This window comes from Henckelia pumila, chromosome 4, assembly GCF_033568475.1.
Source record: "Henckelia pumila isolate YLH828 chromosome 4, ASM3356847v2, whole genome shotgun sequence".
In the NCBI taxonomy this organism is placed as follows: Eukaryota; Viridiplantae; Streptophyta; class Magnoliopsida; order Lamiales; family Gesneriaceae; genus Henckelia; species Henckelia pumila.
The window spans coordinates 145,664,164-145,685,791 of record NC_133123.1 but is presented as its reverse complement, the minus strand read 5'-3'; the positions used below and the strand labels follow the sequence as shown (position 1 = coordinate 145,685,791).

General features: G+C 35.1%; 4 protein-coding genes across 5 annotated transcripts; 3 read left to right on the top strand and 1 right to left on the bottom strand.

Annotated features, from left to right (window-relative positions):
- Positions 1-522: 522 nt before the first annotated feature.
- Positions 523-7,260, top strand: LOC140861530 (WD-40 repeat-containing protein MSI4-like). Its single transcript, XM_073264552.1, has 15 exons — positions 523-768; positions 1,002-1,065; positions 1,979-2,065; positions 2,185-2,247; positions 3,025-3,090; positions 3,225-3,299; positions 3,518-3,593; positions 4,788-4,986; positions 5,195-5,276; positions 5,868-5,941; positions 6,041-6,152; positions 6,248-6,322; positions 6,545-6,612; positions 6,701-6,800; positions 6,994-7,260. Exons 1-15 carry the CDS (start codon positions 647-649, stop codon positions 7,087-7,089), a joined length of 1,359 nt encoding a protein of 452 aa, XP_073120653.1. The 5' UTR covers positions 523-646; the 3' UTR covers positions 7,090-7,260.
- A 527-nt stretch (positions 7,261-7,787) lies between these two features.
- On the bottom strand, positions 7,788-10,787 carry LOC140866651 (uncharacterized). The gene is made up of 6 exons (XM_073271679.1): positions 10,111-10,787; positions 8,823-8,875; positions 8,496-8,583; positions 8,325-8,423; positions 8,132-8,250; positions 7,788-8,040 (listed from the first exon to the last, which is right to left on the bottom strand). The coding sequence occupies exons 1-6, from the start codon at positions 10,702-10,704 to the stop codon at positions 7,986-7,988; spliced, it is 1,008 nt and encodes a 335-aa protein (XP_073127780.1). The 5' UTR covers positions 10,705-10,787; the 3' UTR covers positions 7,788-7,985.
- A 1,370-nt stretch (positions 10,788-12,157) lies between these two features.
- LOC140862998 (DEAD-box ATP-dependent RNA helicase 20) lies at positions 12,158-17,168 on the top strand. 2 transcript variants are annotated; one of them, XM_073266075.1, is made up of 10 exons: positions 12,158-12,317; positions 12,450-12,721; positions 13,562-13,741; positions 13,908-14,069; positions 14,221-14,375; positions 14,822-14,914; positions 15,409-15,494; positions 15,580-15,806; positions 16,553-16,734; positions 16,911-17,168. In XM_073266075.1, the coding sequence occupies exons 1-10, from the start codon at positions 12,262-12,264 to the stop codon at positions 17,034-17,036; spliced, it is 1,539 nt and encodes a 512-aa protein (XP_073122176.1). In that variant the 5' UTR covers positions 12,158-12,261; the 3' UTR covers positions 17,037-17,168. The 2 variants fall into 2 exon arrangements, with proteins under 2 accessions (XP_073122176.1, XP_073122177.1); XM_073266076.1 differs by having other exon boundaries at positions 16,553-16,789; positions 16,911-17,132.
- Positions 17,169-17,702: 534 nt separating this feature from the next.
- LOC140866128 (uncharacterized) lies at positions 17,703-20,169 on the top strand. The gene is made up of 3 exons (XM_073271029.1): positions 17,703-17,836; positions 17,938-18,093; positions 19,693-20,169. The coding sequence occupies exons 1-3, from the start codon at positions 17,791-17,793 to the stop codon at positions 20,007-20,009; spliced, it is 519 nt and encodes a 172-aa protein (XP_073127130.1). The 5' UTR covers positions 17,703-17,790; the 3' UTR covers positions 20,010-20,169.
- Positions 20,170-21,628: the final 1,459 nt, after the last annotated feature.

The following is a 21,628-nucleotide window of genomic DNA, read 5'->3' as shown; positions in this document are numbered from 1 at the left end:
ATATATTAAAATATTTTCATTTCGCTTTTAATGGTTGTCTTATATTCACTTTTATTTCCTTTTTTTCAAATAAAATATTTGTTTTGCAAAGTACAACAAGATCATATTTATTTTTTAAAGATATTTTTTTAAGGCAACTGAGTGATTAGTGTACAACATCAATTATGTGCCAAAAAAAAAAACCTTTCAGTTTGAGTTTCCAGATCCAACATTTTTTTATTAATGTATCATTGAAATTTCAATATTTTGTTAAAATACAAATACAATCTTGATTTAAAATACAAAGATATAATTTGAAAAAAAAAATTATATAGAAAATATATTTCAGTTTCCATTTAAAAAATTGAAACATAAAAACATGTAATATTGAGTCAAGTTGTTTACCCAAAGATGGGTAAATGAGGAGTATAATGGGGATTTTTATTAATAAATAAATAAATAAAATAAAATAAAAACACTAATTTTTAATATTAAAATCTAAATTTTATCAATTAATAATTTGTCGCACTTGATTTCCCAATTTCCTTTATTTTCCTGGGCAGAGTGCTCGCACAGCACGGAAGCTGGGCTGAACACTCGCTCAAGAAAGTGGTGAACGAAGTACATACTCGGCGAGTTACCGAGCACCGCCACCGCGGAGGCGAAAATGAAGGATAGAACGGCGGAGCATAGCGTGGAGGAACGTTACAGTCAATGGAAATCCCTAGTTCCCGTTCTCTACGACTGGCTGGCCAATCACAACCTTGTTTGGCCGTCTCTCTCTTGCCGGTTAATTTCTTTTTCTTTTCCGTATCTATAGGGTTTTAATGCACATTTACATGCATTTCTTTGCCCGGGTGCTGTCCGGAGATTTGATTGGTGGATGCTGGCACCTTTGATGCTGAAATTTTTTACTTATAGAAAGTGTTATCGTAAACTGTGGAAATGCACATATTTTTTTCCTGCATTTGTTGTCTGTTCCATGTTATATTGATATGTGTTACTTTTTTCACCTCTCTCAGATGGGGACCGAAGGTGGAACAAGCAACTTACAAGAACCGTCAGCGGTTATATCTTTCAGAACAGGTCAGATGATTTTATCATCATGTCTCCATCCTCATGTTTAGAAGTGAAATTGTTTTTTTCTGGATTGGAAGTTTGGCACTTATATATGCCTCGAATCTAGATGCATTGCATTTGGCGACAAATTAAGTGTGCATTAGTTTTACAGAAAAAAATAATGAAACTTTAGCATCTATCTCCAGTCCACCAATATTACCACAACGGTCGTGCAATCTACGTCTCTCTCTGATTTTTCCTTTCTTATTTTTTTTGCTTTAAGAGTGACTACACAATGACTGTCAGTCCTGAATCTTCTGATACTTCAGTATCACAGTAGTAATCTGACGTTCCTGTTTAGTTCCACAAAAAATGATTGCACTGGCAGTCAGCAAAGCATGATAAACGTGCTGAAACCTTGATGGTAGGAAGATGCTAAAGCATTTATAAACCTTGATGGTAGAAGTTGTAGTTCATTTGACAACACTCAAGAGCTAGAGCTAGCCAGGGCTTCAGACGTTTTTGCTAGTACAATTTTGGAAAGGGAAAGTTTTTAAAGTTTAAAAATTTGAGAAAATGCCAAAACTTCCTAAGACTAAAATGAGTATATTTATTTGTTGTAAAGGAAATAAATTGTGCATCAACATTTTCTGTCTCGCTTCACAAATTCTTATTTCTTGGGAGATGATCTGATTTTTATTTTCCTTTCATCGCTCATCCCATCCCTTTAACAACCCATTTCTGTGTCTTGATGCCTTTGAAGAAAAAAATATCCGAGTGAATGAGATATTTTGTGATTTGGCTTTTGTAATTTGTCATTGTCTTATTTGAGTCACGATGATGCTGTTACACATGTTCCTCTCCAATGTGTTAAATCAGTTTCTTTCCTTGTGCCAAATGTTCATTATTCTAACTTTCCCCTTTTCTCCTTTCCTGCTAGACCGATGGCACAGTTCCAAATACACTTGTCATAGCTAACGTTGAAATAGTGAAAACTAGAGTTGCAGCAGCAGAGCACATTTCACAGGTGAGGTTTTGTTATCAATTATCGATGTTATTATGAAATGTTATACCGTTTTGCTGTTTAATATAGTCTGTTATCAAACAAATTGATCCTTGTTGGTTGGCTTACTGGTCAATATTTAGTTCAACGAAGAATCCCGTTCACCTTTTGTAAAAAAGAGCAAGACCATCATACATCCTGGAGAGGTATGTTTAGTATTTCGCCTTCCCTATAGTAGAAAATAAATGAAGCTAGAAATCAAAAGTCTTGATCATTTTAAAATTATTAGCTAGAATTTAGCATAACTGTGTTGAAAATCATATTGATTTGTCAACATAACTGGCATAAAATCAATTAGTCAATGGTCATGCATCAGAAGAAGAAGGAAAACTAAAGAAGAAAAAGATTTTAAAAACCGAAGTGGTAAAGTACCCTGGTAATCTGATAATAAAAAATTTTATATTCGAAAGTGACCTATGCTTTCCCTCCAAATTTTCTTTTCTATTTTCATTTTGAGCTCCTTGCACGTTTTGATATTTTTCAAGAATTTATGTTTAACATCATAATATACACTATAACACCGTTTGGTTTGAGTGATAGGATAAGTAATCCATAGATAAGTAATATAATGTAAATTAAAAATAAATAAGAAAAAATAGTTAATACATTATTTGATTTGATGGAGAGATTATAATTTATTTGATTTAATTGATGTAAAATTATTAATTTATAAATAGATAAATAATATGACGAAAATAAGGCGAAATTAATTGGGATAAGTTATACATAGATTAATAATATATCAAACCAAACAATGCCTATATGTTGTAGATCCATGGAAACCTGATTGCGATATTACATTAGGAAAATACTGCTCTTTCCATTCTTATCAATGTGGAAAGAAAGGCGGACCCTATCATTTATTTTGAAAAGAAAGAGAGCCAATAGTAAATATGTAACACATGGCCCATGTTATGTTTCAGGTGAATCGTATTAGGGAATTGCCGCAGAATAACAACATTGTGGCCACTCATACAGACAGTCCTGATGTAAGCATTTTATCCATGCATAGCTTCCATTACCTCAAATTTGTGTACTCATTATTATTATGCTCTTTTCATTGAAAATGATCCTGGAATTTAGCAAACTAATTTGTGTGGCCTAACCTTTGACTTGGGGATAGGTTCTTATTTGGGACGTAGAGAGACAGCCTACTCGCCAACCTGTTTTAGGTGCTACAGCATCTCGTCCTGATCTGGTATGCTTTAGAAGTGACTGTGACTTGATATTTATCAGTCACTGGATCCACTTGACACCTATCTATATTTTTACCCTCTGATACTATCGATTTTGTCTCGAGACACTTCTGGTCAACGAGGGTTACATGCAAAATTTTATTTATCTGTCATTTGATCTTTTTTTAAAAAAAAAAACATACAATCACTTAAGCATGGTGATTGTAACCATACATTGCAGATACTGACTGGTCATCGAGATAATGCTGAATTTGCTCTAGCCACATGTCCTATGGAACCTTTTGTGCTCTCTGGAGGTCTTTCTCTCTATCCTCTGTGTTGTTTGTGTGTGTGCGTGTGGCTTGCATGTCATGATTTCGGAAAAGGTGCGCACGATAACTTGAAATTGTCGGAGATAGGTTCAACAATTGGTAAATAACTGTGCTTATGGTACTAATTGATTAATCCCACAGGTTCAACATAAACAATTCAAGATCGAGACCCATTTTCTCCCCTTATTTATGAAAACTTGAAACTTTGCATAGGAATTAGGAAACATTTCCTGGACTGATGCTTCCAGGAGGAAAAAACGTTTGTGTGGTTTAAAAAGTCGTTTTAGTATGTCATTTGGCACCGTGATAGAGGAAAGAAAGCGAAATCCCGTACGTGGCTGGCTGTACATAGGTCTGAGTTTATACACAGCTGCAAAGAATTGAGTTGTAGCCCTGTATTTAATGTTGGAAATGTAGGATCCTATTTGTTTAAATATTCTGTAAAGAGGGTTTTCAGTACTATTTGATTAACTTATATAAGCTTTATTATATGTTATTCAATCTCTTTCTATCTTTTATTTAAAAGCCTACTATAATATGTTTTCTGCATTTGATCCGACTCTGTCAGGACATCTCTGAACTAAGATGCTCCTAGAATGGTCCTCCGCTATTTGCTGTGTAATATTATTCGTCATTATTTTTTTTTTTTATAATCAATCTGGTGGAAAAAATTGAGAATCGACGTTAAAGCACAGAATGGTTTCACATCCCAATATTTTTTGTATTCTAGATGGATTACATCTGTCATGATTCAAATTGTACACGACCTTTGCTAGTACTTTTGTATCATTTATCATTCCTTAGGCAATATATGTTTTTGTAAAAAAGTAATTCCTTTTGTATTTCGTATGGATGTCAACTAGTGTTCATACTCACTTTAATAGCTTCCAGAATGCTACCAATTTAATTGAATTTATTCAGCTTATGTGTTTTGGATTAGCCAATGCTAAACTGGGGAAAGAACTCTTTGTATTTGTGTATGCTGATTGATGTATAGATCACATCACACGGTATGCCATGTAGGACCTACATGTCCTACACATAAGATATGCATCCCACAGTATGTGTTGCTAGAGTTTTCAAGACATAGTGTATACTAAGCCCTTTGTTCTTCAACTAGTTGTTTCACCAGTACTTCCTTTCACAGTTTTACTTAATGTGAAAATTTCTTAATGCCAGGTAAGGACAAGTCTGTGGTTTTGTGGAGTATCCATGACCACATATCATCATTGGCAGCAGATCCAGGAACTCATAAGTCTCCTGGCTCTAAGGGAAGTGCAGTCAATGGTAAAGCTGCTGACGGCTCCATTGTCCAACCTCGGGGTATTTTCCAAGGGCACGAGGATACCGTAGAAGATGTGCAGTTTAACCCATCAAGGTAGCTAAATTCTCAATCAAAACTGTCATCAGTTCTGAGAAGGAACTAAGCTATCTCTTTGATGTTGCATGATTGTAGTTACGGCTGGCATAATTTGAGATATAAATGACTCACACATTAGCATACATGTTAGGTTTTAAATGTACCCTTTTATGAAGCTATGCAATATGAAATATTCATCTCTCATTTATTTCAATATGTGATATAGCTCGCAGGAGTTCTGCAGCGTTGGTGATGATTCTTGCCTTATACTGTGGGATGCGAGAAGTGGTTCTTCTCCCATAGCAAAGGTAGTTTTCCAACCAGGATTTTATTCAATTTAAACATCATTTCACAATGTCGTCCCTTCTGCAAAGCACGTGGATAATCTGTCTGGAATGTTCACTCCACTTCTTCTAGATTGATCTATATACTTATTGACAATCAAAAGGAAAGGTTTGAATGTGCAAAGAATACCCCGCAAATATGCACTTCTCTATTATTTGTGCCAGATGTAGGAGGTGTTTGTTTGCTAAGTTGTCATATATCAAAGACATTGTGTATATTAGGGGCAAATGATTTTATGTTGAGTGTATCTCTGTAATTGTTTCGAGGCAAATTGGTCAGTAAGTTGTTTATTTTGTGCAACGTAATTTACGTCTTTCCAGTGAATTGAATCTGCCTCATTGTTGAGCGAACCTCTAGTGAGGATTGGCTTTGGCATCATTATTGTGCTTGTGCTTTTCTTACTTGTTTTACTGTCCATGTACTTTACTTAATATTTTCCTCATCGTGCCTATATTTACATTAACTAATTATCAGACTTTTGTGTCATACCAGGTGTTGCATTTATTTGCAAGTAGTATCTGATTTGCCTTTGGTTCTTGGATATTACCCCACAGGTTGAAAAGGCTCACAATGCCGATCTTCATTGCGTTGATTGGAATCCTAATGATTTAAATCTGATTTTGACTGGGTACACCTTTTACATTATTTCACTTTGCAAGAAAATGTTTACAGATTTTAATCGCGTCATTCATTAAGCAGTCTTAACATATTTTTCAACCACATCTAGGTCTGCTGATAATACTGTTCGAATGTATGATCGTCGAAGTCTTACCTCTGGAGGAGTTGGATCCCCCATTCACATATTTGAAGGTCATACTGCTGCTGTTCTTTGTGTCCAGGTATTACTTTCCATTTGGGTTGCATGCTTGAGATGGAGTCTTAAAACGTACTTGTATGTTAACTAGCAATTAGCACCATGATATTTCTATCGCAGTGGTCTCCAGACAAGGCATCTGTCTTTGGCAGTGCTGCAGAAGATGGCATGTTGAATATCTGGGATCATGGAAAGGTGAAATCACCATCTATTATTGCCGACACTCTTTACTTATCTCACTAACTTCAAAAGGTTTATTTACTAACTGAATTGGTGATAAAGTTTGTTTTACAAATCCATTGGCAAACTAACTGATCGTTTCTTGAACGCGCACACTCAAAAAGTCTTATAAGCGTTTGCTTGAATTTCTACTCTCTGCTTTAAAAAAATTACTTGTGGGCCATATTCGACAATCAGGTGGGTAATGCTGGAAAAGAAAAATCAGATTATCCCCCTGGATTATTTTTTCGACATGCGGGGCACAGGTACTTGGTTGATAAATCCTTTCCAATTCTTAATTTGGCATTGTTCTCCTTGAAACTAATGCTGGTTGATCTGGATAAAAAACTACAGGGATAAGGTGGTTGATTTCCACTGGAACGCTGCGGATCCATGGACGATTGTTAGTGTGTCTGACGATGGAGAAAAGACTGGAGGGGGAGGTACATTGCAGGTAACATCTTGATTGATGTGTTTAAATCCCAAAAATGGGCCTTTCTTACTTTATGTAGAGCCGTTAGCTTCACAAGTAGAACTGCATTTCTATGTTCTTGATATCCATGAGATTGAATGAAAACCACACTGTGGGACAAGAACTGTTGCCATTTTTCTTATTTGTCGGAATTGTGGCTGGAAAATATGTGCAGATATGGCGAATGATTGACCTGATTTATCGTCCAGAAGAAGAGGTCATCGCGGAGCTGGATAAGTTCAAATCTCACTTACTGTCATGCTCCTCTTGATTCCATCGTTGGAAATCTGGGAATCCTTTTGATATTTTGCCTGGAACTTTGTCCGAAACAGAGTAATTTTTGTTTTATTTTTTATTAACAAAATTAATGGGACTGTCCAGAAACTTTGGTAGTTTACAATGTAAGAAACGTTTACTTAATTCTCGAATCTAACTTGCTTCATCATATGCTATTTTGGTTACATGGGTTTAAAATCTTATGAATGGGAGGATATGAAACTTCAACTGGTGTACTCTGAAATTCAAGTGGACTTAAAATTTTGTCGCCGACAGTTAGCAGAACATCGTTTTGTGAATTAATCTCCCATCGAGTCTGTGTAACATATCTAAACATCTGGCTTCACCTTTGGACGTATTTCATTTCAAACAGAGTCTCTGTAACATATCTAAACATCTGGCTTCACCTTTGGACGTATTTCATTTCAAACACTCAATACAATGTCTTTGATTTATCGAGATTTGATGGTTTTGGTGGAATCAATGACACGCCAAATATCAAATACCCTTTTACCAAACGCAACCTTAAGGTATCCGTCAATTATAGCATATACTAGTTCAGGTACGTGAACCTCATTTTCATCCATTTCTTTAAGCTGCTCTTCTTTCATTCAGCCAGTTGCAACATGCTATAGGTTAAAGAAGCAAGTACACTTGGTTCTATAACCATATTTTTAAAACACAAAAAGTAAATATTAGTAATATTTGGAATTGCGCGGGATCTATCAGCCAGACCTCCAACCGCCTCACAAGCTTTAGTCGAAATTACAAGTTCGGTCGACTAAGTAACTATGAAAAAGCTATGATAAACCAAGATGTTAACGCTCTCACCATCTCGGGTTACTGCATGTACATTTTGTTATTAGAAACTTTGATATAATTAGCATTTAGCTAGCATAAGCGTTTCGCCTCATCCTGGCATGGTTTGAGTCTCCCGTTTCTCTGCCTGTACAGAAGAAGCTATCTTAGAATCAAAACTAGCAGCTATGAGTGATGACAATGGCAATAGAATTCAGAGATCGAGTCCAATAACAAACCAAAACACGTCTTTCTTTTCCTGTGCCAGTAACTCTTCAAATGATATGTCAGTATCAGTGCTCTCCACAAGGCATGCGGGTTTCGCTTCCATCTCCATACGAGCACCAATTTCCAGCATCTACCATTTGAAAACAACTTAGAGACCGTATTCGAGAAATAGTTATCGAATACTTTCTTAAAAAGACAACACACCTTCTTGTAGGCAGGAGAGACCTTGAGCTGTTCTTGGAGCCAGTTATATACAAAAGTATCCTCCTCTAATCTCTTTTGTTCCAATTCTAGCTTGTATATCTAAATGCAATTCAGAATTATGCTACAGATAACAGATAAGATTTACACTCAAGGCCACTACTTTATCGGTACCTGTTGACGAAGGCGGTCAAATGATGACCTGTCTGCTTTAAACAATAGTGCCTTGGTGATAGTGAACTTCCGCTTGATGACCTCAGACCTACTTGCCAGGCAAATGACAATCATGGTTAACCAAACAGATCCAAGATCATTAACAGAAAAATGAATATTTTCAGTCCTAGATAACTTTAAAATAGGAATTTTGCAAAGATATCTGACAACTGAGGTCTTCATTCTATTTTGAGATCGGAATTTTTACCATCAAATAAGTCACAAAGCAGCAATTCATGCATATGAATCGAACTTTTGGTTTATGTAACAGAAATTATGCAAACCTACTTGTGCTGCAGCTCGTTTTTCGCCTCAATCAAGCAATTGATAAATTGTCCAATCTGCATTGTTGACAAACACAGAAATAATTGCTTTAGTACCGACACCTAATATATAATAAAAGTAATTTCGGACCAACATAAAAGTACTCCCTTTAGTATAGATAAAGAGGTTACTGCTTAGACGCCTAAAAGAGTTTTGTGCATACACAATCGAAATATCAAAGTCAAGGTTAATAGATGCAGAAAACTTAAAATAAACAAACATCTGCATTCCCAACCTTCTCTTCGTCACAAGATGGAAATATTACGTGCTACACCAGCCGTTCTCTATGTAAAATAAATAAGATGTTGCTGAAATTAACTTGGGCTACGTTTCATGTTTGTCCAGCAATATTTGGACAAGAAGAAAACGAGGTCATGCTTGGACGTACACATCTCCCCCAAAAAAATTAAAGGTAGCAGGCAACAAGAAATGTCAAGTGGAACTTGGTTTGGGCTAAACTAAAAGCTGTTGCATAAGAGAATCATGGTTAACAGTTCTGTTTCCTATGTTAACTGCCTGGCTCAGCATCCGATCTCCCAGTTAACAAAGGATAATATGCAAACATTTTGGTGTTAAACAAAATCTAAGAATTACATTCCGACTTCCATTATGTAGGAGTAACATCTCTTACTTATCTAGGTTAACATGCAACAGTTTCATGTGATAAAAAACCTAAATGGTTAAGCTTCTTGTGAAGTCTGAGAAGTCAGTTGTAAACTGCCCTTCAATTTGGCAACGTCAAGAATTCTATAGCAAAGGTATTGCCAAATGATACACCTCTATGCCAATCAAACTTCATATCGATATCATCTTCCACAACACAATCAAGTATCATGAATTATTTGTATTTTCCATTTGCCAGTTGACCCTCAAATTTCATTTCTTTCCTGCTCTACGTCCCAAATGAATTTCATATGAAAGAGAGGCTCTACACAAATCAAATCACAACCACACATCAACAAAACCACTTCAATTCTTTCAATTTAACACCTCATAGCATTTCGAACATATATTGCCGGCATTACATGACAACAAATCCTAACACATCAACAACAAAGACTCAGATTCGGTGGTAAAAAAATACTAAGATGTTCAGGTAAAGGAATACGAGCTAACACTGCATACATCATACCTTTAACAACAAACATATACAGTATAAAATAATATTATGAACCATGACACAAGCTTTCAAGTAAGAAGAGAAAACAAATAACAAGAAGCACAACGATGTAGTAACTTAAAAGGAAAAAACCTGATCAAGTGTCAATCCGTTTGACCCATGAGACTTCACAAGCTGATCATATTGCTGTTTGATCTTCCTCTGAGTGGCACTGGAAGACTTAGTAAATGGATACAAACACACCAACTCATCCTTCTCTTTCCCCACCTCTTCATTCGAATCAGGCGTTTTGTTCTTTGCCCGTTTCTTCTTCTTCCTCTTCTTCTCTTCCTGAACCGACACATATTCCCCGTCCGGCTCATCGTAAAAATCTCTACTTTCACCTAACTTGGTGTCCCATTTTGCCGAATCCGGAGGCATGACTCCAAGAAGCAACGAATCACCTGGATTCTCGCGACCCGCACCCCAGCCCATTTCATTTCCCTGCTGCCGAGCTGCAATCCCATCATCATTTACAGGTAAAGATTGGATCTTTATGGAATTTTCTTGCTTTTTACTGTAAGAAATGTTCTTGAGGATTATGAACAGGGTGAAAATGAAAATGAAAAAAGCCAGAAAAAGGAAGCAATTGAAGGAAGAAAGCATTGTAATGCGGAAGATGGAAGCTTGGTGCGATGATTCATAAGAAAAAGGGAGTGATGAGAATAACAATTGGGTGGCCGCCATGGGAGAGGCGCTGTGCTTCGCTTTGCAAGTGACACGAAACGAGATTAAATTTGGCTTTTGATGAAGTTTGGTATAAATTCGATAAGCAATGCCATAATTACAACTTCAATCTTGCATTTTCAAATTGACAAAGTATAAATGAAAAAATAGCAAATTATCGTAAATAATAAACTAAAAAATATTCACTCTAAAAAAAAAAACTAAAAAAATATTCATTAAATTAATAGTAGGAGAGCTTATTTTTTTCAAAAAGAGCTAAAAACTTTCACCAAAAAACAACACGACTGAGAGTGTTTATTATTATTTTATAAATGCAAGTATAGATATGTAGTGCAAGCTTGAACCTTTTATAATCAAATACGGTTCATACATATAAATGTGAAGTATGAAATTTTTTGTGAATTCTAGTTTCATTTAAAGTTTCAAACGATCAAAATTAAATAAATATAGGATCATAATTCAATTGTTGCAAGCGTGCGATATATATTGAATTTAAAAATTGAACAATGATCAATATACATTACATACAATTAGGCAGTGCGCAAGATTGAAACTTTGAAACAATGTCAATAATTGTTTTCCTTATATTAGCAAATTAGACTCTCAAAACTTGCACTTTGAATGAAGAAAAGATAAGAAACATGTTTCTCAAAAAAAAAAAAAAAAAAAAAAAAGATAAAAAAACATGATAAGCTAGCACTTGAACTGTTGCTAACCAATGGAAAAAAGTTGGTTTATAGTGGTATTCGAGCTACTTTGAATTCGAATGTTTGTGGAAACATGTTTATATGGATCTCATAAAATTATATTTTATAATTTTTGCAATGAGTTTATATTTGTAACTTTTTTTAAATATATTCTGGTAGTTTTGTCGAAGCCAACGAATCTAATTAAAGAAATTTTATGATTATAAACATTTTAGGTGTCTAAGCTTATATATATATATATAGAGTTTTGCTATCCTGCCCACCCATTGTGCCCACCTAATGTACTCACCATGAGGTGTCACTCAACTATTTGACGCACAATTCATCACATCCAATAGTTGAATGTCACCTTATGGTGGGCACATTAGTTGGGCACGGTGAGTGGGCAGGATAGCAAAATTGTATATATATATGGTGGGCACATTAGTTGGGCACGGTGAGTGGACATGATAGCAAAATTGTATATATATATATATATATTCTCCCAGTTAACACAAAACATGCATGCATTGTGCAAATAGGATCAACACATTTCCATTAATTATATAAAGCCAATTAAGGGTGACAAGGACCTTTTAAAAACAAATTCGTCAACTTTAATTTCATTTCTTGTGTTTAATGTGAACTTGTGATTCAATTTCAACTTATTTAATATAGGAATCTCTCATGGGTCCAAGCTTAGCTTTTTATTGGGCTTCAAAGTGTACAAATGAATTTGGGCTTTGAATTCTGCTAAGCCTAAATCCATTGCTGCCCGTCTGAATTGTCAGGGTCTTCTCTCTCCCAATTGATAAACCCTAATTCTCGAATTTTCCTAACTTTACCACAATTGCAAGCGACTTCGCTGAAAATGAGCCGCTACGATAGCCGCTCCGCCGATCCTGCCTCCTACCGTGAACGCCGCAGGTAAGAAGCCTAATTCTTTTGCGTAAAATTTTCACATAGCAACATTGTGTTTTAGAAATAATTTTTTTTGGTATACTTTTATTGAACTAGGACATGAAATTTGGTTACAATTTTTGTTTTTTGTTGTTTTAGTGATTCGGGGTTCGTTCACAAAGGGGAATATGATGGCTCTCGATCTTCATCATCCGCGAAGAGAGAATACGAGGGTGGAGCCCTGTCTCCGCCGCGAAAATTGGAGCTGGATGGATTGACACCATTCGAGAAAAATTTCTATTCGGAGTCTCCCGCAGTTGCTTCAATGTCTGAGAGTGAGGTGGAGGAGTATAGGCGGCGGCGAGAGATTACAGTTGAGGGGAAGAATATCCCCAATCCAGTCAAGAGTTTTAGCGATGTCAATTTTCCTGGTACTTTGTAGTTTTCATTTACGTTTTCTTTTACTATAGTCAGATACAAATTTTGAAAAATTTATACAATTTGTATAATTGTTATTCTAGTATGGTATTTGTTTGCAGTTTATCAATTGGTAGGATGTAGTTTTAACTTTTAAGAAGCCATGATCGAACATGTTGATTGAGTTTATCGATGTTAGTTTAACTGGCTTTTGATTTACGGCAAGGACTCGATATAACTTGGCAGAGGAGTTGAACTGGTAAAACCAGATATGTTTTGTAGAAATTAGTATTTTGCCATGAATTTTTGAGTTCGTCAAATGACTTGAATTTGGGTGTTGAAATTTTGTTGTCAAGATGCAAATTCCTGTAAAGAGTTCATGAATGAGATATTTTTTCTGAAGCCTTGTTAGATATTTTTGAAAAAGAAATATAACTTTTACATGCAATTGGCGTTATTTGTAGAAGTGAGCTGACACAGGATTGTGGGTAAATCATGACTCTAAGTAAATCATGTTCAAGATCACTTTTAAAGCTGTATCAATATCTTGTTTTCATGATCATAATTATAATTGAGATCTTCAACTTGGAGATAAACTAACTCTAATTTCTGAACCTTTTTTCTTGTTTTTCAGAGGACAATGTTATGAAATACTTTTTTGTGGCTTTCTTCTTTATATGTTCTTTAATTCCATTTCTGAGTATCTGTTAATTATCTAATCCCTTGAAGTACTCTCTTTCCATGACCTGTTTAGTTTTCTTCCTTAAATTTTATTTAATGTCTTCATCATTGGTGTATTTAATCAAACGACGTTCCTTTCTGCATCTATTGAGACACCAATTTCGTGATTACAGAGTATGTCATGCAAGAAATTGCAAAAGCTGGGTTTACTGAACCTACAGCCATTCAATCTCAAGGTTGGCCCATGGCTTTGAAGGGACGAGATCTTATTGGTATTGCGGAAACGGGGTCTGGGAAGACCCTCGCGTATCTGCTACCTGCGATTGTTCATGTGAATGCTCAACCATTCTTAGGTACACTCAGGATGACTTTTCGTATATTATAAAGATACCATCCATGGTACAGTGACTCCATGCAGTAGATATGCGCCAATTGTGGTGGGATTCATCTATTATTTTCCCAATTTTATGAGCTTCAGGTTTTTGACAAATATTCTCCATGATTTTGTGTCCTCTCTAGCCCCTGGAGATGGTCCAATTGTTCTAGTTTTAGCCCCAACTCGCGAGCTTGCTGTTCAAATACAACAAGAAGCTGCTAAATTTGGTGCATCATCGAAGATTAAGAATACATGCATATATGGTGGGGTTCCTAAGGGACCTCAAGTTCGTGATCTCCAGAAAGGTAGGTGGGAATATGCTCAACGTGACTTTACTACTGTGTCGTGATGTTCATGAACCGGGTATTCCCTTCTGCTTTTTCTTTTCTGTTTTCTTGTGTTCTACCCCCAATGCCATAGTCATCTCACTGATTATCAATTTTACATCCGAATTAGGCGTTGAAATTGTTATTGCCACTCCCGGAAGGCTGATCGACATGTTGGAATCTCATCATACAAACCTGCGAAGGGTTACATATCTGGTGTTAGATGAAGCAGATAGGATGCTTGATATGGGTTTTGAGCCTCAGATTAGAAAAATTGTTGATCAGGTTTGTTTACATTCGTGAATTTATTGGTCACTATCTGATGCATGGTAGTTGTTTTGATATCTATTCTTACTGGCCATTATCTTCTACACTTGTGTATGCAAGCATCATTTAAAGGTTATTTTTCCTGAGATAGCTTGAGAATAGAAAGGTGCAAGTAGTTTATTTTATGTCAATAAAATAACGAATTTTTTCAGCCGGTGCAGTATTTTTTCTTCCAGGAATAATACTTCCTCGGTCTATATAAGCTGACACCTATAATTTAGTACTCCTAATTTTTCTAGTTTGTGAGAGTTGCCAATGGTTTTGACTTATGAAACCATTTGGACGTGTGTATTTTTTTTTATCGCGATGGTTCACACTTATTTTTAGGTTCATTTGTTCATACATATTTTTTTAAATCTCTCAAAGTATTGATTTCAGTTCCCTCACCTCTCATGCACACACAGATTCGCCCAGACCGTCAAACTTTGTATTGGAGTGCCACTTGGCCCAAGGACGTTGAACAACTTGCACGACGATTCCTTTTTAATCCATATAAAGTAAGTGTTAGTTCTTTTAATAATCATTGCTATGAAGGTATGAATATGGTGGTTGAATTATTGGCTGTGATGTTTGACTTGGATATAGCTGAATTATCTCAAAATCTGAATCTAATCTCTTAAAATTATTGGGCTTGTTGATTTTTTCACTATGCACGTGTTAATCATATACAAATCGTGTTTATGGCCGGATTGCTTCAGCAAAATTTAGAAAGTTCATTTATCTTAGCTTGGAAGTCAGAAAGGACAAACAATTGTGTGGTAAAATCTGAACCAAGTAGAGTTTCCTCATTCTTCCTCAATTAGGACATAGTTATTGCTTTTTGTACAAATTACTAGTAGTAACTACATAAGACAGATGCCATTTTCATTGTCAGGACCAATTATTACGTTTCTACCTTTTGCACCGCATCACTGTGAAGGAAACGAAAAAAATATTCCAAATTGGAGATAGTTCTTGTTTCACGCTCATTCCTCTCTGGTTTATGGGACAGGTGGTTATCGGCTCGCCAGATCTGAAAGCCAACCACGCAATTTACCAGCATGTGGAAATTATGTCTGAGAACCAGAAATACAACAAGTATGGTTCAAGTTCTACTTTTACATTGTGGTAGGTTCTTTTGTTTGTGTATGTTTATTGAATTGTAAATGAATGATGGATACAGATTGGTGAAGTTGCTGGAGGACATTATGGATGGTAGCCGAATTTTGATTTTTATGGATACTAAAAAGGGGTGTGATCAGATAACCAGGCAGCTGAGAATGGATGGATGGCCTGCTTTGTCTATTCATGGAGACAAAAGTCAAGCAGAAAGAGATTGGGTCCTATCTGAATTTAGGGCTGGAAAGAGTCCCATAATGACAGCTACAGATGTTGCAGCTCGGGGTCTAGGTATGTCTGGGAAGGAAATGAGCAGCAACCTTCTCGTTCTTTATTTGCTATAATTCGTGGAAAACATGTAAATCATAGGAGATGTAGAAATGTTGTTTGTTTTTGTTAGGTCGTCCTAGATTCTTTGAATAAAGTTTCTCACATTGCAGTAAATCATCGATGGGTCCTTCCCTCTCACCTACTGGAACAATCTTTCTCAGTTAATCTTCTTTTGTTAGCGGTGGTTGAGGTTGGATTCCATTTTCCCGAATACCATAAGGCCTCATTGTTTGCCTGGCTAGAACGTCCTTGTACCCTATGTTTTCTATCTGTCATCGTGCACTCTTTATTTTTCCTGTTATCTTTCTTGATTGACACCAAACAGAGAAGTCATGAGGTATGGTTCACAGTATTTAACATGCATCTAATTACCCACCATTAGTTAAGCCTTCTTCATTGAACAGTCTCATTTCTGAGATCATGAGACCAGCAGCCACAGTAGTTTAGTAGTTGAATTGATAGTATTGGGCAATGTGTTAAGTTGACTACATTTTGTTACAAGGAATATCGTTTTACTTTTCTCTCATATGATTATAGATTGTACTATCATTATCAAAGAAAGTCTTGTGCCTCACATTCACCTTGAAGCAATAAGAAAACTATTGTTAGAAGTTTGATATTTTTATTTTGGTTATTGACTATGTGAAAAGACAGTATGTCTCGCTAAAGCACTGCCATATAATGTAACTTGTGTTTGTATCTGCCAGATGTGAAGGATGTGAAATATGTGATCAATTATGATTTTCCGGGATCTCTTGAGGATTATGTCCATCGCATAGGCAGAACAGGAAGGGCTGGAGCCAAAGGCACCGCCTACACCTTCTTCACGGCTGCTAATGCAAAATTTGCGAAGGATCTTATTAAAATTCTTAAGGAGGCTGGACAAAAGGTCAGTCCTGAGCTTGTATCAATGGGACGGGGTGCACCACCTCCTCCTCCTCCAGGTCAGCTTTGTGAATAAAATTTCACCGTCTTTAATCTTTTCCACCTTCCTAGAAGGTTTGAACGGGGATTTAAATGGTTTCTTTTGTTTCTGATGGTTTGTGATTGTTTAATGGTCAACAGCTTTCGGAGGCTCTCGGGATCGTGGAAGGGGTTATGGCGGAGGCCGTTCTTGGAACTAAGGAGGATTGTATCTATTGTATTTTCGAGGGATCGTTTTCATATAGGGAGATGGGATATTATTGTTAGAATTCTCTGCAGAACCAGTGGTTTTACATGTATGTATTGGTATTGGATGTGTTTTAGAACTTGTTATTCAACTTATTTTGGAGGGAATGGAAAAAGTAAAAAGAGTTGCTATCCGAACACTTGGAAAGCTTACAGATTTTTCGTTTTTGTTTTTGTTTTGAGATTTCACTTGACATGCAAATTCAGTATAGTTACACACAACACAATCGGAAATGTTATTTATAATTGTTATAAATTTGATAGAGAACAAAAAGAGAGAACAGAAAGAAAAGTGAGGTTGAGAATGACTTCGAAATTCGAATAATAGGGCCTCTTCGCTCTTGTTTATAGAGCACTGATGGTAGATAAAGTTGACACAATCTATCTTCCCTTTTTTTTTTTTTTTTTTTTTTTTGGAAGCCAACACAATCTATCGGCATTCATGCAATCATGTTGTAATTTTGGTAGATAAAGTTCACGATCTATCTTCTTCTTTTTTTTCTTTTTTTCTTTTTTTTTTGGAAGCCAACACAATCTATCGACATTCATGCAATCATGTTGTAATTTTAAACAATAATGATTTTATTAAATGAAATTAGATATTCGTTTAGATAATTATTTTAAAATATTTTTAGTATTTTATAAGATGAAAAAAACTATTTTGATAAGTTGGTGTTGTCATTTGTGATACGACGTCGCGTGGAAACAACGCTCTTGAATTCAACTCAGTTGACTCTGTTCGTAGAACAAATTCTTGAGTGAGAAGGAAGGAAAAATGAGCGAACAAGGGCCGAAACTCTTCACCAATAAGCCCAAAAGATGTAATTTTTATGGAACACCAATCTTTCTTTTTGATTCATTTCTGTTCTGTTCTGATGAAGATGTCGATTGATTCTGCTTTCCTTTTGTTGGGTTTTCTTAGCGAAGTTGAAGCCTGTTACACCATCGACCATGGCTGCCTCTTCGTCAACGGGGACTGCCTCCGTTGTTCCACCACCCACGCCACCCAAGGAATCCTTTGCTCGGCGTTATAAGTTCATGTGGCCACTTCTATTGGCTGTCAATTTCGTCGTTGGAGGTTTTTATTCCATTGAAAAAATCCCTACATTTCTATTTTTTTACGCGTGTATTGTGTTTCTTCGGTTCTCTTCTCTTCTCTTGCATTTGTTTGAGAAATGATTGAGTTCGATTGGCTAGTTTGACATGATTTTATCAAGAAATCTGACGCCATTCTTTATCAACTTTCATTTCTGGCGGCATTTTTCATAAAAAGTACCGCTAGCTTCCTTACTGGATTTCCTTGAGGTTTACAAGCTAAAAGTGATCAACTTTACTATGGTCTCTGATGAAATGTCAATGAATTTACCATTTAACTACGGTAGTGGCCAGATTACATTTCAGATTTCTTGGAAATGATATTGAGGATCTTTATTTCAGGTCCTTGAGATACATTATGTTACTTTTCTGGTATCTTAAGAAATGCATTCGGGTGCCTTGTCGATTTCATCTTTGAATTTGACAACTGCAATTTTTTTACGAACTTCAATTACCATATTTGTTTCTTCCAAAAAAATTACATATATAATCGAATAGGCATTGATGCCTTGATTCTGTGTATGTATCCATTAAGGCATTGTTTGATTTGATGTATTATTAATCTATGTATAACTTATCTCAATTAATTTCGACTTATTTTCGTCATATTATTTATCTATTTATTAATTAATAATTTTATATCAATTAAATCAAATAAATTATAATCTATCCATGAAATCAAATAATGTATTAACTATTTTTTCTTATTTATTTTTAATTTACATTATATTACTTATCTATGGATTACTTATCCTATCACTCAAACAAAACGGTGTCTTAAGAATAGAACAATGGGATAAGCTCTTGAGTGAATGACACCCTACTTATTTAGCTTCTTTGTATCTATTGTCTCCACTTGTGATCCTGTAAAAGCTTTATCTTTTCTCTGCTTCTGAGAATTAAACAAAATGCTGTGGTGTTCCTCTTGCAATTCCATTCTTTTCATGTACTTTTACAAGCACGGACATGAACCATCTGTAGCTCAAGGAGCAGAGATATCCTCTTCCACGCACAATCTTTATTAAACATGGTTGTGATGTAACTGAAATAAAAGAAATTTCCCAACACTTGGGAAAATAATTTTACTTACTTCCACAAGGCTTTATTTAAAGTTTTTTTTGTTAGCGTGGACTGAATTTCGGTATGTTTGAACTGAAACCATGACAAAATGGTGGCACATTTAATAGAAATGTGCTCTACTTATCTCATAGGTTTCTCAGAAATTTGGATGGATAGAGTGCAGCATTGGAATTTATTCTCTGATTTTGTTCGCATTATTTAAAACATCTTTTGATTAGTGGTCTGTCATTGATTGAAGCAAAAGTTAACCAACTATGCACCTTTCAATACCTTTTTTGTCCGTATATACTCTACTAATCCCGTGCTATGAATCGGCATGTTTGTTTTCTTGGTCATTGTTTTATGACTTGTATCATTAGTGCTTTGACAACCCTGCATAAATGTGATCACCTTCAGTTTTTTTCTCTGTTTCCTGTGTGAACTAGTATCAGTCCTATCGTGAGATTTTGTTTTGATTTAAAACTACTCATTTTGTGATTTCTCGTTGTTGCGATTCTCATAGCCTATCTTTTTACAAGAACTGGAAAGAAAGATGTGAGAACTGAAGAAGCTAAAAAACCAGATGCTCCTGCCACTTCTACGTCAATATCACCTCCTGCTGCTCCAGTTACCATCTCTGAAAATTCAGTTACTCGACCCACTGTTGAGCCTGTACAACGTGCACCAATCCCAGAAGATCAGCAACGCGAATTGTACAAATGGCTGTTACGAGAGAAGAGGGAAATAAAGCCCAAAGATGGTGAAGAGAAGAAGCGGATCGATGAAGAAAAAGCCATTCTTAAACAGTTTATTCGAGCCAAGTCCATCCCAAGTTTGTGATTCTTCACTCGTGAAAACATCAATCGTCGTGAATTGTTCATATTTGACATCTGGAAGATATCGTTGTTGCTAGTTTGGAACTACTGAGTTCTTTGATGGAGTTGGAAGACTAAAATGTAGCTTTATTTTATGTTCAAAGCATTCTTTCTCTTTAATTGAATACAGGGTATCGAAAATATAGGCAAGTTTGCATATCAACAAGTATGACAATCGTTTGAAAATAATTACAATATTTTCTTTAAGTTTTGGTTGAAGTCTTGGGATTTTCGCACGCACAAAGGCGTCAAGTTCCAACTTCCAATCAAGAACGACAGAATGGTGGGGAGAAATAGAGTTTGCTTGTTATAAAATAAAAATATTTTTGGATATATGTGTGCATACATATATATGCATTTATTATTGTCTGAAAAAAAAATTATTCATATTTGTTTGAATACCCATATGTAATATATTAGCAAGGATCTACTAGGGACGTACACCCAATTATTTTTTCATGAAAATATATGTATGTGGAAATCTAAACAAAATCAAAATTTAATAGGTAATCAGAAATAGAAAGTCTAGCAAAATTTGTTTGTTCTTCTCTTACATAGTTCTATTTAATGTTGAAAATTTTTATTTTGATTGATCAATTTTATAGTGACTAGTGACATTAATACTTATCAATAGACTTTACCCGCATTAATTCGCGTTAAAAATAATGTGAATATATAGCATCAATCCAACAACTACCAAATTAAGTTATATGGCAACTAACCATTCAAAGAATCATATAAAAACATATCCGATTAGTGTATTTTAATATAGATTCATAAACTAAGATTTGGCCGAATGGGCGAATGATTAAAGCATGCATATTCAAGAGTTTGATGCTGGAAATGATGACATTATGCACTTGAACTAACATTTAATTAGTATTTCTCCAAAATGAAACGAAAGGTTGAGCGAAGTATGGGGTATATTATAAAATTTGCACCAAAGGAATTAAATATACAAAGAAAACGTGAAATGATTTGTATCAATGGAGTATTTAATAATAGTGGTTAGTTGATGCCGCACCGGCCAGTCAAACCATACTTTTAGAAAGTTGTTTCTCTAATAGGATTTTTTTTTTTTTTTTTAGTTCTATGACCTATAATATATTGAACAAACTATTATGTATATTAATTAATATTTACTTTTAGATCATACAAATTATATATTTATATGTACTTTTTTTTTTTACATCGAATCTAATAATAACAATAATAATTAGCGGAGCTAGTCTAACTAAGCACTTAATTAATTATAAGATAAAACAAGCTCTTGCTACGCATGAAATGAATCAACCAGAAAATTTTAATCTAATAGTAAAGTCGTAGTGCGTGTGTCAATTTGTTAGCTCAGATTTTTTTACGGGCTTCATAGAAATTAATGAAAAGTAAATTAAAATTATATTTTTAGTTAATAATTTTTTCCTTTGGGAAGCTTCGTACCTAGCTAAACGTTTTGCTTTAGAATTTAACTAAAAAAAGTATTTGGAGGATCCCAAATTAAGTCCCAAGCTACGTACCATATATATATATATATATATATATATATATATAGATAGATAGATATATAGATAGATAGATATAACA

What these genes read in the sequence shown, in the direction of transcription:
- LOC140861530 (XM_073264552.1), top strand. Translation starts at nt 647, where the DNA reads ATGAAGGATAGAACGGCGGAGCATAGCGTGGAGGAACGTTACAGTCAA. An exon ending in GTGCAGTTTAACCCATCAAG is followed by an intron (nt 4,987 to 5,194) that starts GTAGCTAAATTC and finishes TATGTGATATAG; the next exon opens with CTCGCAGGAGTTCTGCAGCG. An exon ending in CTGCTGTTCTTTGTGTCCAG is followed by an intron (nt 6,153 to 6,247) that starts GTATTACTTTCC and finishes TTTCTATCGCAG; the next exon opens with TGGTCTCCAGACAAGGCATC.
- LOC140866651 (XM_073271679.1), bottom strand. Translation starts at nt 10,704, where the DNA reads ATGGCGGCCACCCAATTGTTATTCTCATCACTCCCTTTTTCTTATGAA. An exon ending in ACGGATTGACACTTGATCAG is followed by an intron (nt 8,876 to 10,110) that starts GTTTTTTCCTTT and finishes TCAACAATGCAG; the next exon opens with ATTGGACAATTTATCAATTG. An exon ending in TCTCTCCTGCCTACAAGAAG is followed by an intron (nt 8,251 to 8,324) that starts GTGTGTTGTCTT and finishes TTCAAATGGTAG; the next exon opens with ATGCTGGAAATTGGTGCTCG.
- LOC140862998 (XM_073266075.1), top strand. Translation starts at nt 12,262, where the DNA reads ATGAGCCGCTACGATAGCCGCTCCGCCGATCCTGCCTCCTACCGTGAA. An exon ending in TAGCGATGTCAATTTTCCTG is followed by an intron (nt 12,722 to 13,561) that starts GTACTTTGTAGT and finishes TCGTGATTACAG; the next exon opens with AGTATGTCATGCAAGAAATT. An exon ending in TTAAGGAGGCTGGACAAAAG is followed by an intron (nt 16,735 to 16,910) that starts GTCAGTCCTGAG and finishes AATGGTCAACAG; the next exon opens with CTTTCGGAGGCTCTCGGGAT.
- LOC140866128 (XM_073271029.1), top strand. Translation starts at nt 17,791, where the DNA reads ATGAGCGAACAAGGGCCGAAACTCTTCACCAATAAGCCCAAAAGAT. An exon ending in CACCAATAAGCCCAAAAGAT is followed by an intron (nt 17,837 to 17,937) that starts GTAATTTTTATG and finishes GGGTTTTCTTAG; the next exon opens with CGAAGTTGAAGCCTGTTACA. An exon ending in TGTCAATTTCGTCGTTGGAG is followed by an intron (nt 18,094 to 19,692) that starts GTTTTTATTCCA and finishes CGATTCTCATAG; the next exon opens with CCTATCTTTTTACAAGAACT.